Source organism: Mizuhopecten yessoensis, unplaced genomic scaffold (genome assembly GCF_002113885.1).
Source record: "Mizuhopecten yessoensis strain PY_sf001 unplaced genomic scaffold, ASM211388v2 scaffold6443, whole genome shotgun sequence".
NCBI lineage: Eukaryota > Metazoa > Mollusca > Bivalvia > Pectinida > Pectinidae > Mizuhopecten > Mizuhopecten yessoensis.
In genome coordinates, this window is record NW_018406552.1 from 110,931 (window position 1) to 130,374 (window position 19,444).

A 19,444-nucleotide genomic window follows, 5' to 3' on the forward strand; every position below is an offset into this window, starting at 1 on the left:
TTTTGTTGACCTTTGTCCATGGAAGGTCCCTGCAAAATTTCATTGAAATTGGTTCAGGGGTTTTGGAGAAGAAGTCGAAAATGTAAATTGTTTACGGACGCACGACGGACGACGGACGACGGACGCACGACGGACAAAAGGCGATCGCAATAGGTCACTTAAGACTTTGTCTCAGGTGACCTAAAAAAAACTAGAGGAATTTTAAAACACACTAATGATGTTTAACCACTAACAACTTCAAGAAGCACTGATGATATTCAGGAAAATCTGATGACCTTCAGAAACAATTGATGACCTTTGAATGACCAATGAATACTAGTACGCAGCTTTGTGATACTGTATAAGACAAATGGATACAAATATATAAGTATACATGCAGACCTCATCCAGTATAATTATATCTATAACCTTTTCTTTTACTTCACAAAAATACTATTATTTCCATGATGTGTGAACGAATGGGGAAACACTAATATACACATATGATGAACGTAAGTATCTACAAATTGGTTTAACCCTTTCACCACTGTAGACCATAATAGACTCATCCATATCAATACATGAAAGAGTCTACTAAAGTTACTCAGGGGTGAAAAGGTTAATGTAAATGCGAATGATTCTCAGGACAGTGGCATTTTTTATGATAAAATCCATTTTCATTAATTTGTTCATCACAGATAATCTAGAAAATAACAAATTATTCATAAATGAATTATCAAAAGGAAAATATATATAAAACAAAAAAAATACACCAAAAAAACACAGTTGCAATTTGTCCTCTGTGCCTTTAAAAAAACATAATTTAATACAAAGAATTAATTTTTGAGATTACATAAGTATGTACATGTACTTTCCTTTTTTTTGGGGAGAATTCCATGGAGAGGTACCATGTGAATAAGGTATAAAATGAGTGACTGACGGATCTGCCTACTCTTCTTTTTCCCTTTGATCAACATTATTTTCTAGTTTTCTTCTAATTTTGATTATATCAGTTTTGTTTTTTTATCTAAAGAAACGAAGTCCAAGATTCTACTGAGATAACCTGATTTAAAAAAAAAAAAAAAAACAAGTCCTGAAATGTGTTTGACAACACTAGTTACCCGGTAGGCCCTATTTGCTTCCAACAATTCCTATAATACAGAAAAAATATATTCCGATACTGTGATAGATAATTGTAATAATATAAGTGGTTAAAATAAATGTCTTTCGCAACATTCTAAAAAAGTGTAATCCTAGAATGTGATGAAAGCATTCTGCTATGCAAATAAAATGGCAGATCTCTAAGAATTTCTGAATTTTACAAAAAATGACAAGACAAGTTTTAATACATATAACTAAAAAATAACAAAACAAAAAAACAAAAAAAAACTGCTTCACATACAACTGTAAACTTTTTAGACACAAGTATTTCACTTTTCATTATCTAAAGAGTACCACATAGGATATCTTTTACCATGAACCTACAGAAACTAAAATGAGTTACCTCCCTTGAAACACAGTTGAGGAATGGTTTGCAGAACATATGAAAAGTTCAAATTCACAGTTACATGTATGTCATATATCCACAACACATTGATTATGCATTTCTTTCATTGTTGTGGACCTAGTACATAGCTCTCACTAGAAATGTTACACAAATATACACAAAATGTTGAAGGGTTTCATCTTCTGCAGTAATCTAAAATCTTATTTGATTCAAATATACTGGAAATTATCACTCACATTTTTAAATGGTCGTACTAAGTATTTGATTGGTCCACTTCACAGCAGTGTGACCAATCATATCAATGGATACATTGAAGAGAGATGGCTTTTGATTGGTCCATTTTACTGAATTAACCAATTGCACTAACTGTTGCAGATGGTTAGAAGAGGCTAAGGGAGACCTCTTTTGGAGACCATTCAATCAAAAGGGGAAATCACTCTCCAAGCATGATATGCATGATTGAATGTTAAAGTCACTCATCCTTGAAATAAATCTCCTCCATATATCAGAGTGGGTTGTCCTCCTTTGATACCGTATTGTCCGCTGGAGTTCCGTTATAATCAGGGGGAGCTACACAGTAGCTATAACTAGGTGGCCGTAAATCTGAATAACAATCATCAACAGGTGGCGCTGTAGGAAGTCGAGGATGTGAAGGCGTACGTTCCACGCCACAGTTATATTTATCTTTGATCAACGCGGGCGTACAGTCATCATCCACTTGGTCAATGACCCCACAGGTCTCCTGTACAGGGCGGTACGATGTATCTGAACAAAATACATACGTTGAAAATTACAATAGACTTCAGAATTTAGCTCAAATGTATGGAACCATACAAAGGTCAAAGATGTTTGGGCCATACAAAACAAGACAATGTCTAAGGGGTAGGAACGTCCCTGCCACATCTCCATATCAGTAAAAGTTAATTCTATGTTTACATGTTGTAACTGTGTTAATGACTTTTGACTAAGGATCTTGAAAAATTAAGAGCTTAATATCTTAATTACTGAAAAACAGGTATGATTAATATGAGTGTGATCAATTCAAACCTGGTGGAAATTGAGGATGTAAAATGATATTCAATGTCTTCTGGATTACAAGATAAGGACCGTATCCCCAATCCTCTTTTGGATTAGGAGATAAGGACTGTACATCACTTGGTCTACTTCAAGAAACAGAGACCTTAATTTGACATTGACCTTAAAAATACTTTTAAAACCCATATTGCACATCTCTATGTCACAGTGTATCACCATGTAAAATAGTCTTTTGGATTCAAGCTAATGTTCGGAAAAGAGTTACTATAGCGCACCAGCATCTCTGATAGTTTTACCTGGTGAGATGGGTGTGTTGGAGATCGTGGTTTTACCTGGGGAGATGGGCGTGGTGGAGATGGTAGTTTTACCTGGTGAGATGGTTGTGTTGGAGATGGTAGTTGTACCTGGGGAGATGGGTGTGCTGGGGATGGTAGTTTTACCTGGGGTGATGGGTAGGTTGGAGATGGTAGTGATACCTGGGGAGATGGTTGTGTTGGAGAGGGTAGTTTTACCTGGGGGGATGGGGGTGTTGGGGATGGTAGTTTTACCTGGGCAGATGGGTGTGTTGGAGATGGAAGTTTTACCTGGGGAGATGCGTGTGTTGGAGATGGTAGTTTTCCCTGGGGAGAGGGGTGTGTTGGAGATGGTAGATTTACCTGGGGAGATGGGTGCGTTGGGGATGGTAGTTTTACCTGGGAAGATGGGTGTGTTGGAGATGGTGGTTTTACCTGGGGAGATGGGTGTGTTCGAGATGGTAGTTTTACCTGGTGAGATGGTTGTGGTGGAGATGGTAGTTTTACCTGGGGTGATGGGTAGGTTGGAGATGGTAGCTATACCTGGGGAGATGGTTGGGTTGGAGATGGTAGTTATACCTGGGTAGATGGTTGTGTTGGAGATGGGAGTTTTACCTGGGGAGATGCGTGTGTTGGAGATGGTAGTTATACCTGGGGAGATGGGTGCGTTGGAGATGGTAGTTTTAACTGGGGAGATGGGTGTGTTCGAGATGGTAGTTTTACCTGGTGAGATGGGTGTGTTGGAGAGGGTAGTTTTACCTGGGGAGATGGTTGTGTTGGAGATGGGAGTTTTACCTGGGGAGATAGGGGTGTTGGAGATGGTAGTTTTCCCTGGGGAGATGGGTGTGTTGAAGATGGTAGTTTTACCTGGGCAGATGGGTGTGTTGGAGATGGAAGTTTTACCTGGGGAGATGGTTGTGTTGGAGATGGTAGTTTTGCCTGGGGAGATGGGGGTGTTGGAGATCGTGGTTGCTGCCTGATGGGATGTCTGGTGCTGATGTTTTTCCCTGTACATAGGTGTGTTGGAGATGGTAGTTGTACCTGGGGAGATGGGTGGGTTGGAGATGGTAGTTTTAGCTGGGGAGATGGGTGTGTTTGGGATGGTAGTTTTACCTGGAGAGATGGGTGTGTTGGAGAGGGTAGTTTTACCTGGGGAGCTGGGTGTGTTGGAGATGGTTGTTTTACCTAGGGAGATGGGTGTGTTGGAGCTGGTAGTTTTACCTGGGGAGCTGGGTGTGTTGGAGATGGTGGTTTTACCTGGGGAGATGGGTGCGTTGGGGATGGTAGTTTTACCTGGGCAGATGGGTGTGTTGGAGATGGCAGTTTTACCTGGGGAGATGCGTGTGTTGGAGATGGTAGTTTTAACTGGGGAGATGGGTGTGTTTGGGATGGTAGTTTTACCTGGAGAGATGGGTGTGTTGGAGAGGGTAGTTTTACCTGGGGAGAGAGGTGTGTTGGAGATGGTAGATTTACCTGGGGAGATGGGTGCGTTGGAGATGGTAGTTTTAACTGGGGAGATGGGTGTGTTTGGGATGGTAGTTTTACCTGGGCAGATGGGTGTGTTGGAGATCGTGCTTTTACCTGGGGAGATGGGCGTGTTTGGGATGGTAGTTTTACCTGGGAAGATGGGTGTGTTGGAGATCGTGGTTTTACCTTGGGAGATGGGTGTGTTGGAGCTGGTAGTTTTACCTGGGGAGAGGGGTGTGTTGGAGATGGTAGTTGTACCTGGGGAGATGGGTGGGTTGGAGGTGGTAGTTTTTCCTGGGGAGATGGGTGTGTTGAAGATGGTAGTTTTACCTGGGAAGATGGGTGTGTTGGAGATGGTGGTTTTACCTGGGGAGATGGTTGTGTTGGAGATGGTCGTTTTACCTGGGGAGATGGGTAGGTTGGAGATGGTAGTTTTACCTGGGGAGATGGGTGTGTTGGAGATCGTGGTTGCTGCCTGATGGTATGTCTGGTGCTGATGTTTTTTCCTGTACATAACAGCCAGCAGTATAACGGCCATTAGGAGACAAAGTATGATACATCCAAGTACTAGCCCAACCATTACTGTCATACTCAGTCCACCTGAGGTTGTCTCCCCTGAAACCACAATGTACAACCCTTCAACATCTCAAGTTTTCTTCAACTAAAAAAATACATCACTTTTCAATAGATATATTGATATAGATCTGAAGATAACTTCCAACTAAAATAATAACAATCCATGATAAAGGTAAATAAGTATCTCATTCACCCCTGAAATTTCATAATGAACTATTCCAATATTTGCATTGAAGGAGTTCAAATGTGTCTTCATGGTGTATGAGCAAAGTTTCATGTCCTTAAAATTATACCAATGCTCACCAAATGTACTGATATACATTTTTTTTAGTCCTGAAATAACAATTATCAAGAAGTATATAGATCTGAATTCATCTAGAGTTTTAAGTCAAGAGCTGATACTGATTTCTTATATAACTTTTTATATGCAGGTTCAAGGAAATACAGCTCTGGGAATATATTATTAAATATATATATATTAAAGCGACGTTTGATCCCTGTCTTGTCTAATTTAGTAAAGCTTCTTTGACACTGTACAATTTGAAAATCTTAATACTTACCATTTGTCTCTATGAGTTCTATGGATACCACACAAAGTTTAAATATTTAAGACTATAGTGAAGTTTTAATACTTTCCACTATAGAGAAGTTGTAATACTTATCATCAGTCTCTATAAGTTCTATGGATACCACACAAAGTTTAAATATTTAAGACTATAGAGAAGTTTTAATACTTTCCACTATAGAGAAGTTGTAATACTTACCATCAGTCTCTATGAACTCTATGTCTGCTTTCTCCTGAGAACACCGGGCACTAGCAGTCATCTGAAGCTCATACTTCCCCACCATCCGCGCCAAGTTTCCACGGAGATTCTCTAACCTCACCACTGCAGTGGTACCACTGGTACACCAGTCGCCACGTGCAGGTGCCCGGCATGTACCACTCTGTAAACAATTTATTTTAATGGTGATGTGACACATAAGTACAGCTGAGTACCTAAACCTATGTGAATATTTTAAGGATCATAAAATCAATAGGTGCACCCATGGGAAATTCATTGCTTTAAAACAATTATGTATCAATTATATAATACCTGTTGTACAACACATTTGACCCCTGTGGCTTTGAATACTTGAATAAATCAGCTTATTCTTCCAATAAAATTTGTGAGATTTTATCTGAAATATCTCCAAAAATACTGTATTTTTATGAAAATTACTTACTATAGGACTCCTTCACAGGGATTTAGGATAGGAAAATCCAACCCAATAGGTTTTCATATTGGGCAAAACCCAAAGCTTGCTGAGGGTTAAGTACAATTTGAAAATCTTAAGAGTGGAATTTCCTACACCTCTGGGCACGAAAGAGATTTTTAAACTCAAATCACCAAAAATTAGCTCAGAAACCACAAAGACGCATTACAATTTCTGCATCATTAATAGTATCAGAATGTTTCCAATTTCATGATGTTGTCCAAAATTGTGACGACACAGTAAATGGGGTGCAAGATGACAGTTACTTCCACCCTTTTCTCACCCTGGTCGGTTCTGTCATATACAGTAATTATTAAGAAAAATGACATTATCTATCCACCATAATGTTTGCAGTTGAAAACTTACAAAATCCGGTTTTGCTGTTCCGAAATTCCACACTCCAGAGTCGTAGAAACTCAGCATGATGTCACAGGTTGTGAAACGAAAGGAATCCATTGAGAAACAAATTTTGTTACACTTGAAATTTTTGTCTCTGGCAGTGATACCAATTGCACATGATCCCAGGAAGAACTGGTTCCCCCTGGCACCCACCGACAGATAGTCCCCGAGGCCTAGGACATACTCCTGTCCACTGTTACATGGCATATCTATATTGGCTGAAAGTGAAAACAAAATCTTTCATAAATACAATTCAAGATTATTGGTTCAAGGTCAATGATGTTTATAAGTTATATGTTATCTTATTCACTCCTGAAGACACATTTGAACTCTTCCAATTCAAAGGTTGGAATAGTTCATTATGAAATTTCAGGGGTGAATGAGTTAAAAGCATTGTCCAGGGCAGGCAAGGCTCCAGACAATTTGTTATACATATAGTTTGACATTAAAATTTTATATTGTTATTTATTTTATTGCTTCCCTTGGTCAATAGAAAACACTTCATTATAGTTGTGTTTAATTGAAAATGGGAGAACTGGATAAATTCTGACAATATTATGCTAAAATGGTCAATTTCATAAGATTGTATTGGCCCTGATAGAAAGTGCTAAGGTGAGAATGGATTATTTTGCTATTAAATTGCAGGTAAGATATTTGTTGAAAAATTGTTACCACAAACAAATATGACTGCAAAAAAAAAAGAACCTTTAGGTTTTTATTAACGAAACTTTTCTTTTGAGGGACGAAAGACCAAAAATTCAATTAAAGCACACTTTTAGAGGTGAGATTGGCATATCTCAATCTTCAGGATAAGATTCTGTTATTGTCGAATCCTTAGCATGCTTATATTGGGGTCTAATAATAAAAGAACCTTTGGGGTGTGTGTGGAATTTGAAAGATTCTATTGATGTTTTATGCAAACAAGAGATACTAGTTGGATCTAGGTACCAAAAATTATATATCTCATTTCAGTTCAAACTATAAAAAGGTTATTATCAGGAGATTCTGTCCCTCCTTATAAGACCAGATTGAAAAAATATAAGGATACAATTTGAATTATAAGGAGCTGTCATTTAGTCTTTAGTATCTATAGACCATTTACTGGAATTCTAGCTGTATTTTGAAGTACTGGATATTAGCAATAACTAAAGAGGATATGTTCTCAAAACTTTAAAAATTCAGTGATATTGTATTATTTTCTTGTCCCATATCTCTCTCCATGGTATCATTTCTGGCCCATTACAGCGTATGACTGTGACTGTGGTAGTAATTATTGGTATAATCAGTCCCCCTTGTAAAGAAAACTGTTTCACAGAGTCAATACATTTTTATATATATCACACATAAAAAAGTTCTTTGTGTGTTTTGACAATAAAAGAATGTTGAAATTGCTTTTATTTTCTACTTAATCTCTTCATGTCTCATCGTTATGTCCCCCATAAAAGAATTTTAAATGTCAATGTTTTAAAATTTAAAAACAGAAACATAAAATGACTATTATATCATACAATCAGAACACAGGATAACATTATTTTCAAGAATAACAATTGTACTAAAACAGAGAATTTGTTATGCTTTTATAATTAATGTTCTAGCTGTTTTAAATTGGAATAAACATCGAAGTCCAAATCCCCAAAAAAATATTAAAAACTTTTAAAGACTGTTAAATAAATGACTTTTGGAACCAAATCTTAAATAGATCATAAAACTTTGGGAACTAAACTCTGACTAAATTTAAAGTAGAAATCTTACTAAACTCCAAGCAAATAAGAAATCTGTTTAATTATAAAAAAAAAAGGCATATTAATAATATTGATAAATAATTTGAGGTTCTTATATACTGCTTTATCACAACCTAGTTTGTAGGTCGTCTCAAATCAGTTCACAAATTATTATCCGTGGTTATAGGGCCTTTGCAACCAGCCAATATCTTTCCTAACTTCCTTGGAGTTAAGTATTTTGTTCGAAGTTACAGCAGTGCCGTGCTGTGACTCAAAGCGCAACCCTAATCTGTCACAAGCCCGGCATCCTACCACTGGAATACAGTGCCTTCTGGATATTGGGCCTGTATCACTCATCTGTTTCTTTTGTTTTCTGAACGAAAAAAGAAGTTGGAATATTTCAACTTGAACTTAAGTGAGACCGTGTTATGCAAGGTGGAGATTTTGAGCATCAGAATGACACTGAATACAACTGCAATCATAGTCCGATAAATATCATTCCTGTGGCAGTGTATTGTAGAGGTTTGCAGCAGAAATGTATATAATTCCTTAATCTTAAACAAAAATAACAATTAATTACTGTTGGCAATTAATGCAAATTGGATTAGCCTCATAAACTGAGGAATGTATTCATATCTTAATCATTTAAATTTATCATAATTCCTGTCTAAATTCCTGTATTTAATCAGTTTTTGGTTTTAAAATTGATCAAGCTCAATTATCCAATTACCCAGCTATAAATGATATCATTTCTTTGGCCTCAGCTACTATCATCTTGGGGCATTGGTTATCATATTGACAAACGTGCCAATATAATTACCCAAAAAAAACCAAAACATTTCCAAATAAAAATGATTTTGAAATGAAAACACAAAGTCGGGATTTATCAGAGAAGTTCTTAAATTACAAAATGAAAGCTAATTGGGCATATTCCTTTCTTTATTAACCCTTTCACCACTGTAGGCCATAATAGACTCATCCAGATCAATGTATGGCAGAGTCTACTAAAGTTACCTAGGGGTGAAAGGGTTTAAGCTTATCAATGACTCTTAATTAAATGTTTATTAGTAAATAGAATAACTGCTTGTGTAAATATATATTAACCCTATAATATGGTGTTCAAGGGTCACAAGAACATGTTGCTATGAACACAAATTAAAATTGTATTTTAAATTTCAATGTGAATAACCATAAAAAGTTATTCAAATTAAAAGAATAATTAATATGACCGCAATTAGTTTTCACATCATTAAATTAGGTATTAAATTGCAAGAGTATCCAAGACCTGTAGTTTCATGTGATAGTATTAAACAGAGTTTTTCCAGGCCTCAATGAACCTTTTATATTCCCTATAACAAATTTAACATTGGATAACAGCCTCCTCTGAGTTTAAATCATCCCACACCAAGATTTTTCAATTTCATTCTAGTATCAAAATAGTAGATTTACTTTAAGCTTCCATTCAGACTTAATTTCAGTTATCTTCATACATAGAAGAGCATCTTTATTAAATAATATCTGCATTTAACTAAAATACATGCATCCTTAATGCAATGTTACATAATAAAATTGGTGTTGTGTTCACTGATAATTCTTTTTAATCACAATTTAATGAATTTTTGGATAATTGAAAATTTAATGTTCCTATTGAGTAATATTCTGTAACAGAAGATAAGACATTTAATTACATAGCAATAAGGTTAAACCTCAAAGGCATACAAATCATATTTTTATTTCTTTTTTTACTTGATTTATGTTAAATTTCAGAGTACGAAAATATTTTGAAAAATTTAATTACATTGCAAATATAAATATTATGTTTGAAATATTTATTCATGTAGTGTTTTCTCCTCTGGGTTTGCCAACTTCCTAATGTCAGGAATAGTTCCAGCATTTCTAAGGATCTGTAGGAACGAAGTTTGTAAAATGAAATTATAGAACTGTGAACTTCTATAGGAATTTAAAGTGGATGTTATCCAATGTTATCATCATGCAAATCTGATATGAATGCCACCCTCAAGATTGGACAAACTGAATGAAAGGTACATTACAGATCAATAAATTGGATGAACAGATTGTTGCTGAACTTGACAAATTTCTGACCAGTTGCATTAGAATGACACGAAGAAAAGTTTGAACTATTTTTTTTTTTTTATTATATTTTTTTTGATTTGATTAATTACAACTCGACATCTCCAATTGTTATGTAATCAAATTTAGCCTGTAGTGTATCAAATTTTAATTTCTACACTAGTTTGATTACCTGATCCATATCTAAAATCCTTACATAATTCATATTGTTCTACTACCATAGATGTCTGTAAACTTTGAAGGCTTTTAAAACATAATGGCTAATAATTAAATCAACAAGAGGCCCAATGGGCCTGCATCGCTCACCTGGTATTAATCTCACACTTGTAATCTTAAAAGTGGACTAAAATACAGCTACAGGCAGAATNTGAGTGCCCAATATCTCATCTCCTGACTTCCTATGGATTGAGCAAGCTGGGATGAAAGAAGATTTAAACATGAAGCCTGTGTCCTTGAATGTCGAACAAGGACATTAGGTTGAAAGTGGGTCAAGGTCATTCATTTGAACAAACTTGGTAGCCTTTCATCCCAGCTTGCTACAGGCCCAATATCAGTACCCTTGGCCTTTTGGTTATTGAGAAGAAGTCGTTTGAAGATTTTCAGACATCTGACCCCAGTGACTTTGATAGTGGGTCAAGGTCATTCATCCCAGCATGCTACAGGCCCAATATCAGTACCCTGGGCCTTTTGGTTATTGAGAAGAAGTTGTTTGAAGATTTTAAGACATTTGACCCATGTGACCTTCAAAGTTGGTCAAGGACATTCATTTAAACAAACTTGGTAGTCCTTCATCACAGCATGCTACTGGCCAAATAGCATCATCCTAGGGTTTTCTGTTATTGAGAAGAAGTTGTTTAAAGATTTTTTAAGACAATTGACCCCTGTGACCTTGACAATAAATGAAGGTCATTCATTTGAACAAAAATGGTAGCCCTTCATCCCAGCATTCTACTGGCCAAATATCATCATCCTGCGACTTTTGGTTATTCAGAATAAGTTTTTAAAAGTTTTTAACATATTTGACCCCCGTGACCTTGAAAATAGGTGAAGGTCATTTATTTTAACAAACTTGGTAGCCCATCATCCCAGTTTGCTTCTGGCCAAATATCATCATCATCATAGGCCTTTTGGTTATTGAGAAGAAGTTGTTTTAAAGTAAAATATTGACGCCGGACGACGGACGGACGACGCACCATGGCATAAGCTCACTTGGCCGTTCGGGCCAGGTGAGCTAAATATACCAAAAGGCCAATTTATTCATCTCTAATAAATGTCAATTTGAAGTAAAAACAATTATTTAAACGATAACACAGCTTAGGTTACATATATTTGAATTCATTTAGGAGCTTAATTTGTTGGGTGATGATAACATATCCTCAGATTTGTTGAAGAAATTACATATAATGAAAAGGGGGACCTTGACCTTGGTACTCTGAAACACAAAACCTTTCAAGGTTTTCTTCATATGATGATCTGGACTAACAAATTAGCTCTTAATTAGTCGTCAGAGCAATGACAAAGAAAATCTATAAATAGTAATGAAGTGACCTTGACTTTGCCACCCTGAAACATGCAAGCTGTGTTATTGTCCAGTAATGTCTACATGTGAACGTAGCTGTTTCAGTGGGGTGGGAGAAATCTATGCACGACTACATATTTATGTACAAAATGGTATCTGGACATCAATCTTGATAGGCTGATCACAATAATCGTAAAGGTCAATTAAGAAAAAATGCAAAAACATTTGCTTTGCTGGTTTTCATAAGTTTAACTGTATTGTCTTCATGCAAAAGAATGAGTTTCAGTATTTTCTCTTCATTAAGTACATATCAAAATTCCGTCACATTTACCATCCAGAAATAAAAGTATTCGCCACAGAATGAGAAATCATCCGCTTAAGAATTAATTGAAAGTTCCAAGCGATAACTTCCAATCTGCCTACTGATCTAGTCTCCGACAGTACTGTAGTAGGTTTTACCTGATATCTGACTGGCTTCTCCCAAATACTGCACACATAAAATTGCACACAGTGGCAGCCAGGATGGGATCGAGGTGATAGTTTCCATGACGATACAATAATATGCCACGAGTTGCTATCAACAGGGCCACAGCGCGAAATCATCTGTAATATATAAAGGTGAAGAAATAATCAATTGTAATCATGCAAGTTGTTAAGTACATACAAATTCCATTAGAACGACAGATTCACTAGGATGTGATGTACATTTCAACACTTTCGCATGGTAACAAGCAGGAGATATCGTAGTATGCAGCACTTTTATAGTTTTAACCTAGACTTGAATTTTAGTTCTTTAAAAACAATCACCTTTTATCAAATCTAAATAGAATTTCTCCTGATAAAGGTCTTAAAAGCACTTATATAGCTTTATTTAACATTTCCACAAGGTCAAATCAAATTCCTTAGATTAAATTTGAAGTATTTGGGTGGGAAAGAAGTGAATTCAGACATATCTTCAGAAAAATCTTTAAACCAAAATATCAGTAAGCATGCATTATAGAACTTATAGCTAATTACTCTGTTCCATGATCAGATTGTTGATTTTAACATTGGCAACAAAAACTATTGGATTCTGATCCATGGGTTGATTACATTCATCCCTTTGTGATTATGCTTTTGATCGCAGGGAGGAAATATAAATGCACAGGTCATAAATAGATATTACATGTATACGAAGTTCACATACTAAGGGTGATACATGTAACTCCCAATAACTGTCAGTCAAATTATCTCACAAAAATAACCATGGCACTATCGAGGTTAATATCAATTTCAAATTGGTACATTATTTCCAATATTGTGTTAATATAAGCATTAAAATAGGAGGATGTGTTAAAAATACAGCATTGTCAATATGGCCTCTTCACAAAAATATCCATGATCCATAATGTCAATAGGTATTCATATTTGTAATATGATATTAGTCCACAGAATTTACATTTTATTATGAAAATTCCATATTTTTTGCAAGGATTCACATATTATCTCCCTTATGGATTCACAGAGACACTAGCGTATGTATTCCAGAAATTTATTGTATAATTGTCTGGTACTCTAAAAAATATTAAAGCCTCTCTCATGATTTCACTTATATAGAGATGAGATTCTAAAACGAAACCTTTGACTTTATCAAAGATAAGACTGATGTGAAAAAATGTAAAAATTCTGTGAACATATAAAATCCATTAAACTGTTTAGGATAGGCATTCTGTTTTATTACATGTGCAGCTAAATCTACCGTAAACAAAATGAACAGACTGTTTGTAAATCAATACATTTGATCTTCAGGTACAAACATTAGGACATGAAAGTGTTTTCATGAAATGTCCCTTTTAACTGCCACTCGGGTATAAATGTTTGTCTGTAGACCTCGATCAATCTGAACGGGAAACTGTACCTGTTATATAGGTGATTCACTAACATTTACGATCATCACACAGCGGCCTCAGGTATAATATTACGATTAAACTGCTGGCTGTTATGCATTGTTTATTCAAATGAAGGCTATAGTTGTTGCTTTAATGACAAAACAAGGATATTAATTTGCAGCGTTATATTGTAAAGCAATGATGTTTATAGTCGTTCACCCAGCACATCCAATCAAACGAGTTCTATCTATTACGTGCTGGCAATGTCAATTTTAAATTGTGGGGGAAATGGGACTATTTGGTTCCCTGAAGCATTTTGTATTGTGAAAAAATTCTGCAACTTTTTGTTATCATAATTCTTTTCTTTTTTCTTAATACTGACATATTTTCATGAAAAGATATTAACTGTAGTACAACTTGTGTTTTACTCTACACTGTTACCTATTATACAATGTATATAAATTAAATATTTAATAATGCCTTCGGCTCGATTGAATATCTGATAGGAGGTCACAGCGACGTCATGTAACAAGGTTGTAACTCTGTTACACACCACTTTCTATGACAAAAAGCGCTAATTTGGACTGTTAGTACTGCAGTTACCAAAATATTTCCAGTTTCCAGTTTTAATAAAAGTCCCTTACAGACCTCATTCTCAAAATAGAATTGCTAGTTGCCAATTCTCCACTCTGATTGGAGGGTATACATCATGTTACGAGTCTATAAATCTTTTGCAGATAGAGCCAGAATGGAGGGTTATTGGGAAAAGGGGTTGTTACATATTTTTATCATTTCAAAAGTGCCAAAGGGAAGAGGCACTTGTTAGGGGAAGGGTACCAATTACAGGGAATACGGTAAGGTATAAATACATATATGTATACTTTATATATATTGGGGGATTCAGGCAAAACTTTTCAATATTTGCTGTTAACTTATAGGCCTTGAAGATCAGGTTTGTGGCATGTTTTGGGTGGTTGGGTGCGCACTTGCCTTTCAATAAGGAGGCTGGGGTTCGACTCCCCGATCGGACGTGAAAAAGTACATTGTATTTTGTCACCTGCCCGACCATATGGGTTTTCTCCACAGTAAGATCTCCCAGTGTGCTAACATCCAGGCCAACAAGAGTGATAAGTTTAAGTTGTAAAAACTTGTTTCATAATTGTTGTAAAATAAATAAAGTTTATCTTTGTATGTATATATTGTTTGGGAAGCTGTGTGTGTCCATGTTAAAAGCATACAATTTCTGTGTATATATAGTTAGGTAATCTATTTATCAAAGGTTTCAGCATTTACTAACAGATTGCTGAGGAACCTGTATGTGTGACGACAATGACCGATACCATTACAAACATTTGTGACGGATAAGAACATGATATTGTGACAATTACAAGGAAGTCTAACCTCTGTGGTACAGACATACACTGTTTACATGTATTATACCTCAGTGCCAAAACCTCCTACCTTGTCAAGCTTGCCAAAAACACCAGTACAAGCATTAGCAACAGTATTAACAGTAAAACAATACTGTACAACTGTATGTGTGGAAGTCATTTCTACCACGGTAACTGAGTCACTGGTTCCCTGTCGCCAACGTAATACAAAACATACCACTATCTTTTGATCATTGATTACTAACTTTGATCCATTATACCAGTATTTATTTCACTGATGTAAAAGCTCTAAAATGTATTCCCTTGGAGTTCTGTAATTCGTTAGTATACTGACATTGTGATTCAGACATTTAGAACTACCACATTCACCCCTGAAATTTTGTAATGAACTATTCCAACCTTTGAACTGGAGGAGTTCAAATGTGTCTCCAGGGGGGAATGAGTGAATGCCTCTTTTAGTCTTAGGAGTGTTATATGTTATTTGTATACAAGATTACATTGTATATTTTGGAGATTTGTTACTAAACCTAAAAACTGTAATAACATCATCACTTGCAGTGTTTATAAGCTCTCCAGAACATGGAACTCAGTGTACATCCTCTGACTTTTTAAAGTCTGCCAATATTACACTGATATATATTCTAATTAAAAACAGTTCAAGAACAGTTCTGATGTTCTTAAACTATTCAAGAACTGTTCTTAAACTCAAGAACTCTGTTTCGCAGGGGCACCTTTTTCTCAAACCTTGAGAGAAAACATTGCAAATGGTTAGGGCAGTGACAAGAATATTTGTACAACATGTGGTTAAAATATTGCTATGGTGGAAGTTAATGGCAATTAGTTGAAAAGGCCTCGGAGGCTTAAAAACAGTGTGGCAATCTTAAAGGATTCACATAAAGCAAAGAAATAACAGCACCTGTTCCCAGGATCTTGTCCGCAATATATTTATGTCAGGCTTCAGGCCAGGACCTAATGAGGTAAACATTTGTATAAAATCTGGTTGAAGTGAAATTAAAAAGTTAAAAATGTCTCGGACAATCATAGGCTAAACATATATAAGACCACAGCGGCCACTTTGGATCAAACATTGGCCTTAGATACAGTAATATGATAATTTTTGCACCAAATCTGGTTAACATTCGCTAATTGGATCTAGAGAGGGTCAATTTTGTCCCTTTTAGCCCCTAGGTACCCCTCTTCACCCCCACCCTGCGATGACATCCTTCATTTAGAAATACATTACATATAATTCCTTTTGCCTTACGGGAAGATCTAGGCCATATTTAATCTATATCCCTAAGTTATTCCTGCCTGCAGGTTTTTTAAAGGAGCGCTGATCACAGATGACAGACAATGCACCATAGTGTAAACTCACTTGCATGGCTATCAGGGTAATGAGTCTGACAAAATAATTGCCGTATAATTATATCTTACTTCAAAAAGAAACAAACACAAAAAGCTGTGGATATAAATGATAATTGTTCCATATTGGATGTTATTATTGAAAACTAGTTTAATCAGAAGAAACCAGAAACTCTCTCTAAGGCTTGAACAGCATCCAGCACATCTTGGTCATATTACTCTATTACTGATCTGTTTTTTCACTGATTGCAGGTACCGCACAGTAATCAGCAGAATGTCCTTATGGTACGGAAGTCACCCGATACACTTGTATTGCCATCTCGTAATGATTTCCAAATGAGACACAAACTAGTGGGAGAGTAAATGTAAGGATACATGACACCTTAAAACCAACATGTACAGCCCAGCCCAGCGCGGAGATCTACAGCACTAGGAGATCTACAGTACTAGTATTTATATTTATGGTTTGGGGTCCTATAGTTGCCTATATACAGCTAGCGCTGTAGTTCCATAGGTTTGCTGGAGAGTCTCAAATGTACAGCATTTAAACATCACATCGGTGTCTGACTAAATATATCCCTATTTTATATATTATGCAAACCTTTTAAACCTTTTAATTTTCAATTGTGTTTTTCTCTCAAAACAGAACAAAAGACAAAAAATATGATAATTATTAGATCCATCTTAAATAAAGTATGGGGCATTTATTTACTTCACGTTATCAAATTTGATTTTTTTTATTGTAAAAGCAATTATTCTTATGTTTAATAATTACTTACTGAAATAACTATAGTATGCATAATAATTATTAACCAAACCAATGCATTTTTTATGTATACTAAGGTTATGGTAATTATTACAAAGTGGTAATAATTGCTTTTTTGACACTTTTATTTGGGAATTAAACTAGCAAGTGCATTTTTGAAACAACAAAATCTTTTTTATCCATTAATAAACTAACTTAACAAGAGGCCCAAGAGGGCCTGTATCGCTCACCTGAATATTAAAGCAGTCATAGCAAAATATTCTCATTAAATATTATATTGCACTAAAAATATTTCCCTCGCAAACTTTGTTGGCTCCATCTGTTGAAACTACCAGCAAAATATTATTATAAGATTCTATGCTTTTTGATTCTTCTTCAGAAGTTGCTTGACATATTTTTCCCTGTGATCTTGTCAGTAGGTCAATGTCATATTCCTTCTCAAATCGGTTAGCTCTATTCCAAAAATCTACCAGCCAAATCTTATGAATCCATTCCTTTTAGTTCTCAAGAACAAATCCATTAAAATGTTGTTGACCTCTGTGACCTCTAAAGTAGGTTGAGGTCATTTTCATTTGCAAACTTTGGTGAGCTCTATCCCGGGAAGTCGCCAGCCAAATATTATAATTTTATGCCTTTTAATTCTTCAGAAGAAGTCGTTTGCCGTGTTTGACACATTTGACCCCTGTGACCTTGAAAGAAGGTCAAGGGCATTTTCATTCTCAAACTATGTGCGGCTCTTTCCTAGGAAGCTACAAGCCAAATATAGAGATTATATACCTTTTAGTTCTTTAGAAGAAGTCGTTTGAAATGTCTGACACATTTGACTCCTGTGACCTTGAAAGTAAGTCAAACTAATTTTCATTCTCAAACTATGTGCGGCTCTTTCCTAGGAAGCTACAAGCCAAATATAGAGATTATATACCTTTCAGTTCTTCAGAAGAAGTCATTTGAAGCTTTTGACATATATGACCCCTGTGACCTTGAAAGAAGGTCAAGGGCATTTTCATTCTCAAACTTTGTCGGGCTCTATCCAAGGAAGCCATCAATCAAAAATAAAGATTCTATACCTTTCAGTTCATCAGAAGAAGTCGTTTGCCGTGTTTGACACATTTGACCCCTGTGACCTTGAAAACAGGTCAAGGTCATTTTCGTTCTCAATCTTTGTTTAGCTCCATCAGCCAAATATGAAGATTCTATACCTTTCAGTTCTTCAGAAGAAGTTGTTTAAAGGAAAAGTTGACGGCCGAGGACGGACGGACGGACAGACAGACGGACGGACGGACGACGGACGGACGACGGACGCCGCGCCACGGCATAAGCTCACTTGGCACTTCGTGCCAGGTGAGCTAATAACGATCTGCTGGTCTGATTTACCCACTGACATCATATTGTCTGTTATATTTATTGAATGTTACCGCCCGCCCCCTCCTGACATAATCAATTATTGAGACAGTCCCACTGGGTTAACACTCTAGTGCTACAAGCCATATAGTACCAATACTACTCCAGTCACATCAAATGTACTCTACTAATTAAGTAACTAATCTAGATCCCACCCAATCGTCTGTCATCTGTTATTTTCCTATTACATACTTGGAATATACACCCCCGGGAATCTCGGATTCACGACTCAGGAAATCTCATACTGAAGACTTGGGGATTCTCATATTCAAGACTTATTAGGAACTTCAAGTTCAAGACACAGGAATCTCAAGATTAAATGTGAGGTAAATGTCAGTGAGTTCACAGTCTGACTATCCTATTTAACAACAAGAGGCCCAGAGGGCCTGTATCGCTCACCTGAATATGATTAAAATAATTGGTATGAAGTAAAGATATAGCACTCCATGGTAGGTGCTGTAAGTACATATGAAATTTCAGAAAGATCCATCCAGTACTTGAGATATAGCTAGAACAAACTTCAAACAGAACCCCACCCCTATGCCCCTATGGGGGTCATACCAACCAATTATACAAAATTGACACCCCTTGGTCCAAGGATACCTCTATTTCTCCTATATTGGCCCCCGCCCTTCTGCCCCTTGGGAGACCACACCCACTGCATATATATAAAATTAAGTCCCCTTGGCCCCAGGATGCTCTAGACTAAATAAGGATAAAATCCTGTCATTCGTACAGAAGAAGGTATTTGAAGAATTTGCTATGTTTCCCCTATAGCTAGTGGGCCCCGCCCCTCTGCCCCCAGGGGGGCCACA

The 19,444-nt window shown here is 36.2% G+C and overlaps 1 protein-coding gene across 2 annotated transcripts in view; it reads right to left on the minus strand.

The window, feature by feature from the left end:
- Positions 1-703: 703 nt before the first annotated feature.
- Positions 704-19,444, minus strand: part of LOC110452155 — a 99,523-nt gene continuing 80,782 nt past the window's right edge. For both annotated transcript variants that reach the window (XM_021500515.1, XM_021500516.1), the window contains exons 2-6: positions 12,301-12,444; positions 6,478-6,728; positions 5,622-5,802; positions 4,720-4,896; positions 704-2,251 (exon numbers count right to left, since the gene is read on the minus strand). In XM_021500515.1, the coding sequence (XP_021356190.1) occupies positions 1,992-2,251; positions 4,720-4,896; positions 5,622-5,802; positions 6,478-6,728; positions 12,301-12,388 (957 nt within the window). In that variant the 5' untranslated portion in view covers positions 12,389-12,444 and the 3' untranslated portion in view covers positions 704-1,991. The remainder of the gene's footprint in view (positions 2,252-4,719; positions 4,897-5,621; positions 5,803-6,477; positions 6,729-12,300; positions 12,445-19,444) is intronic.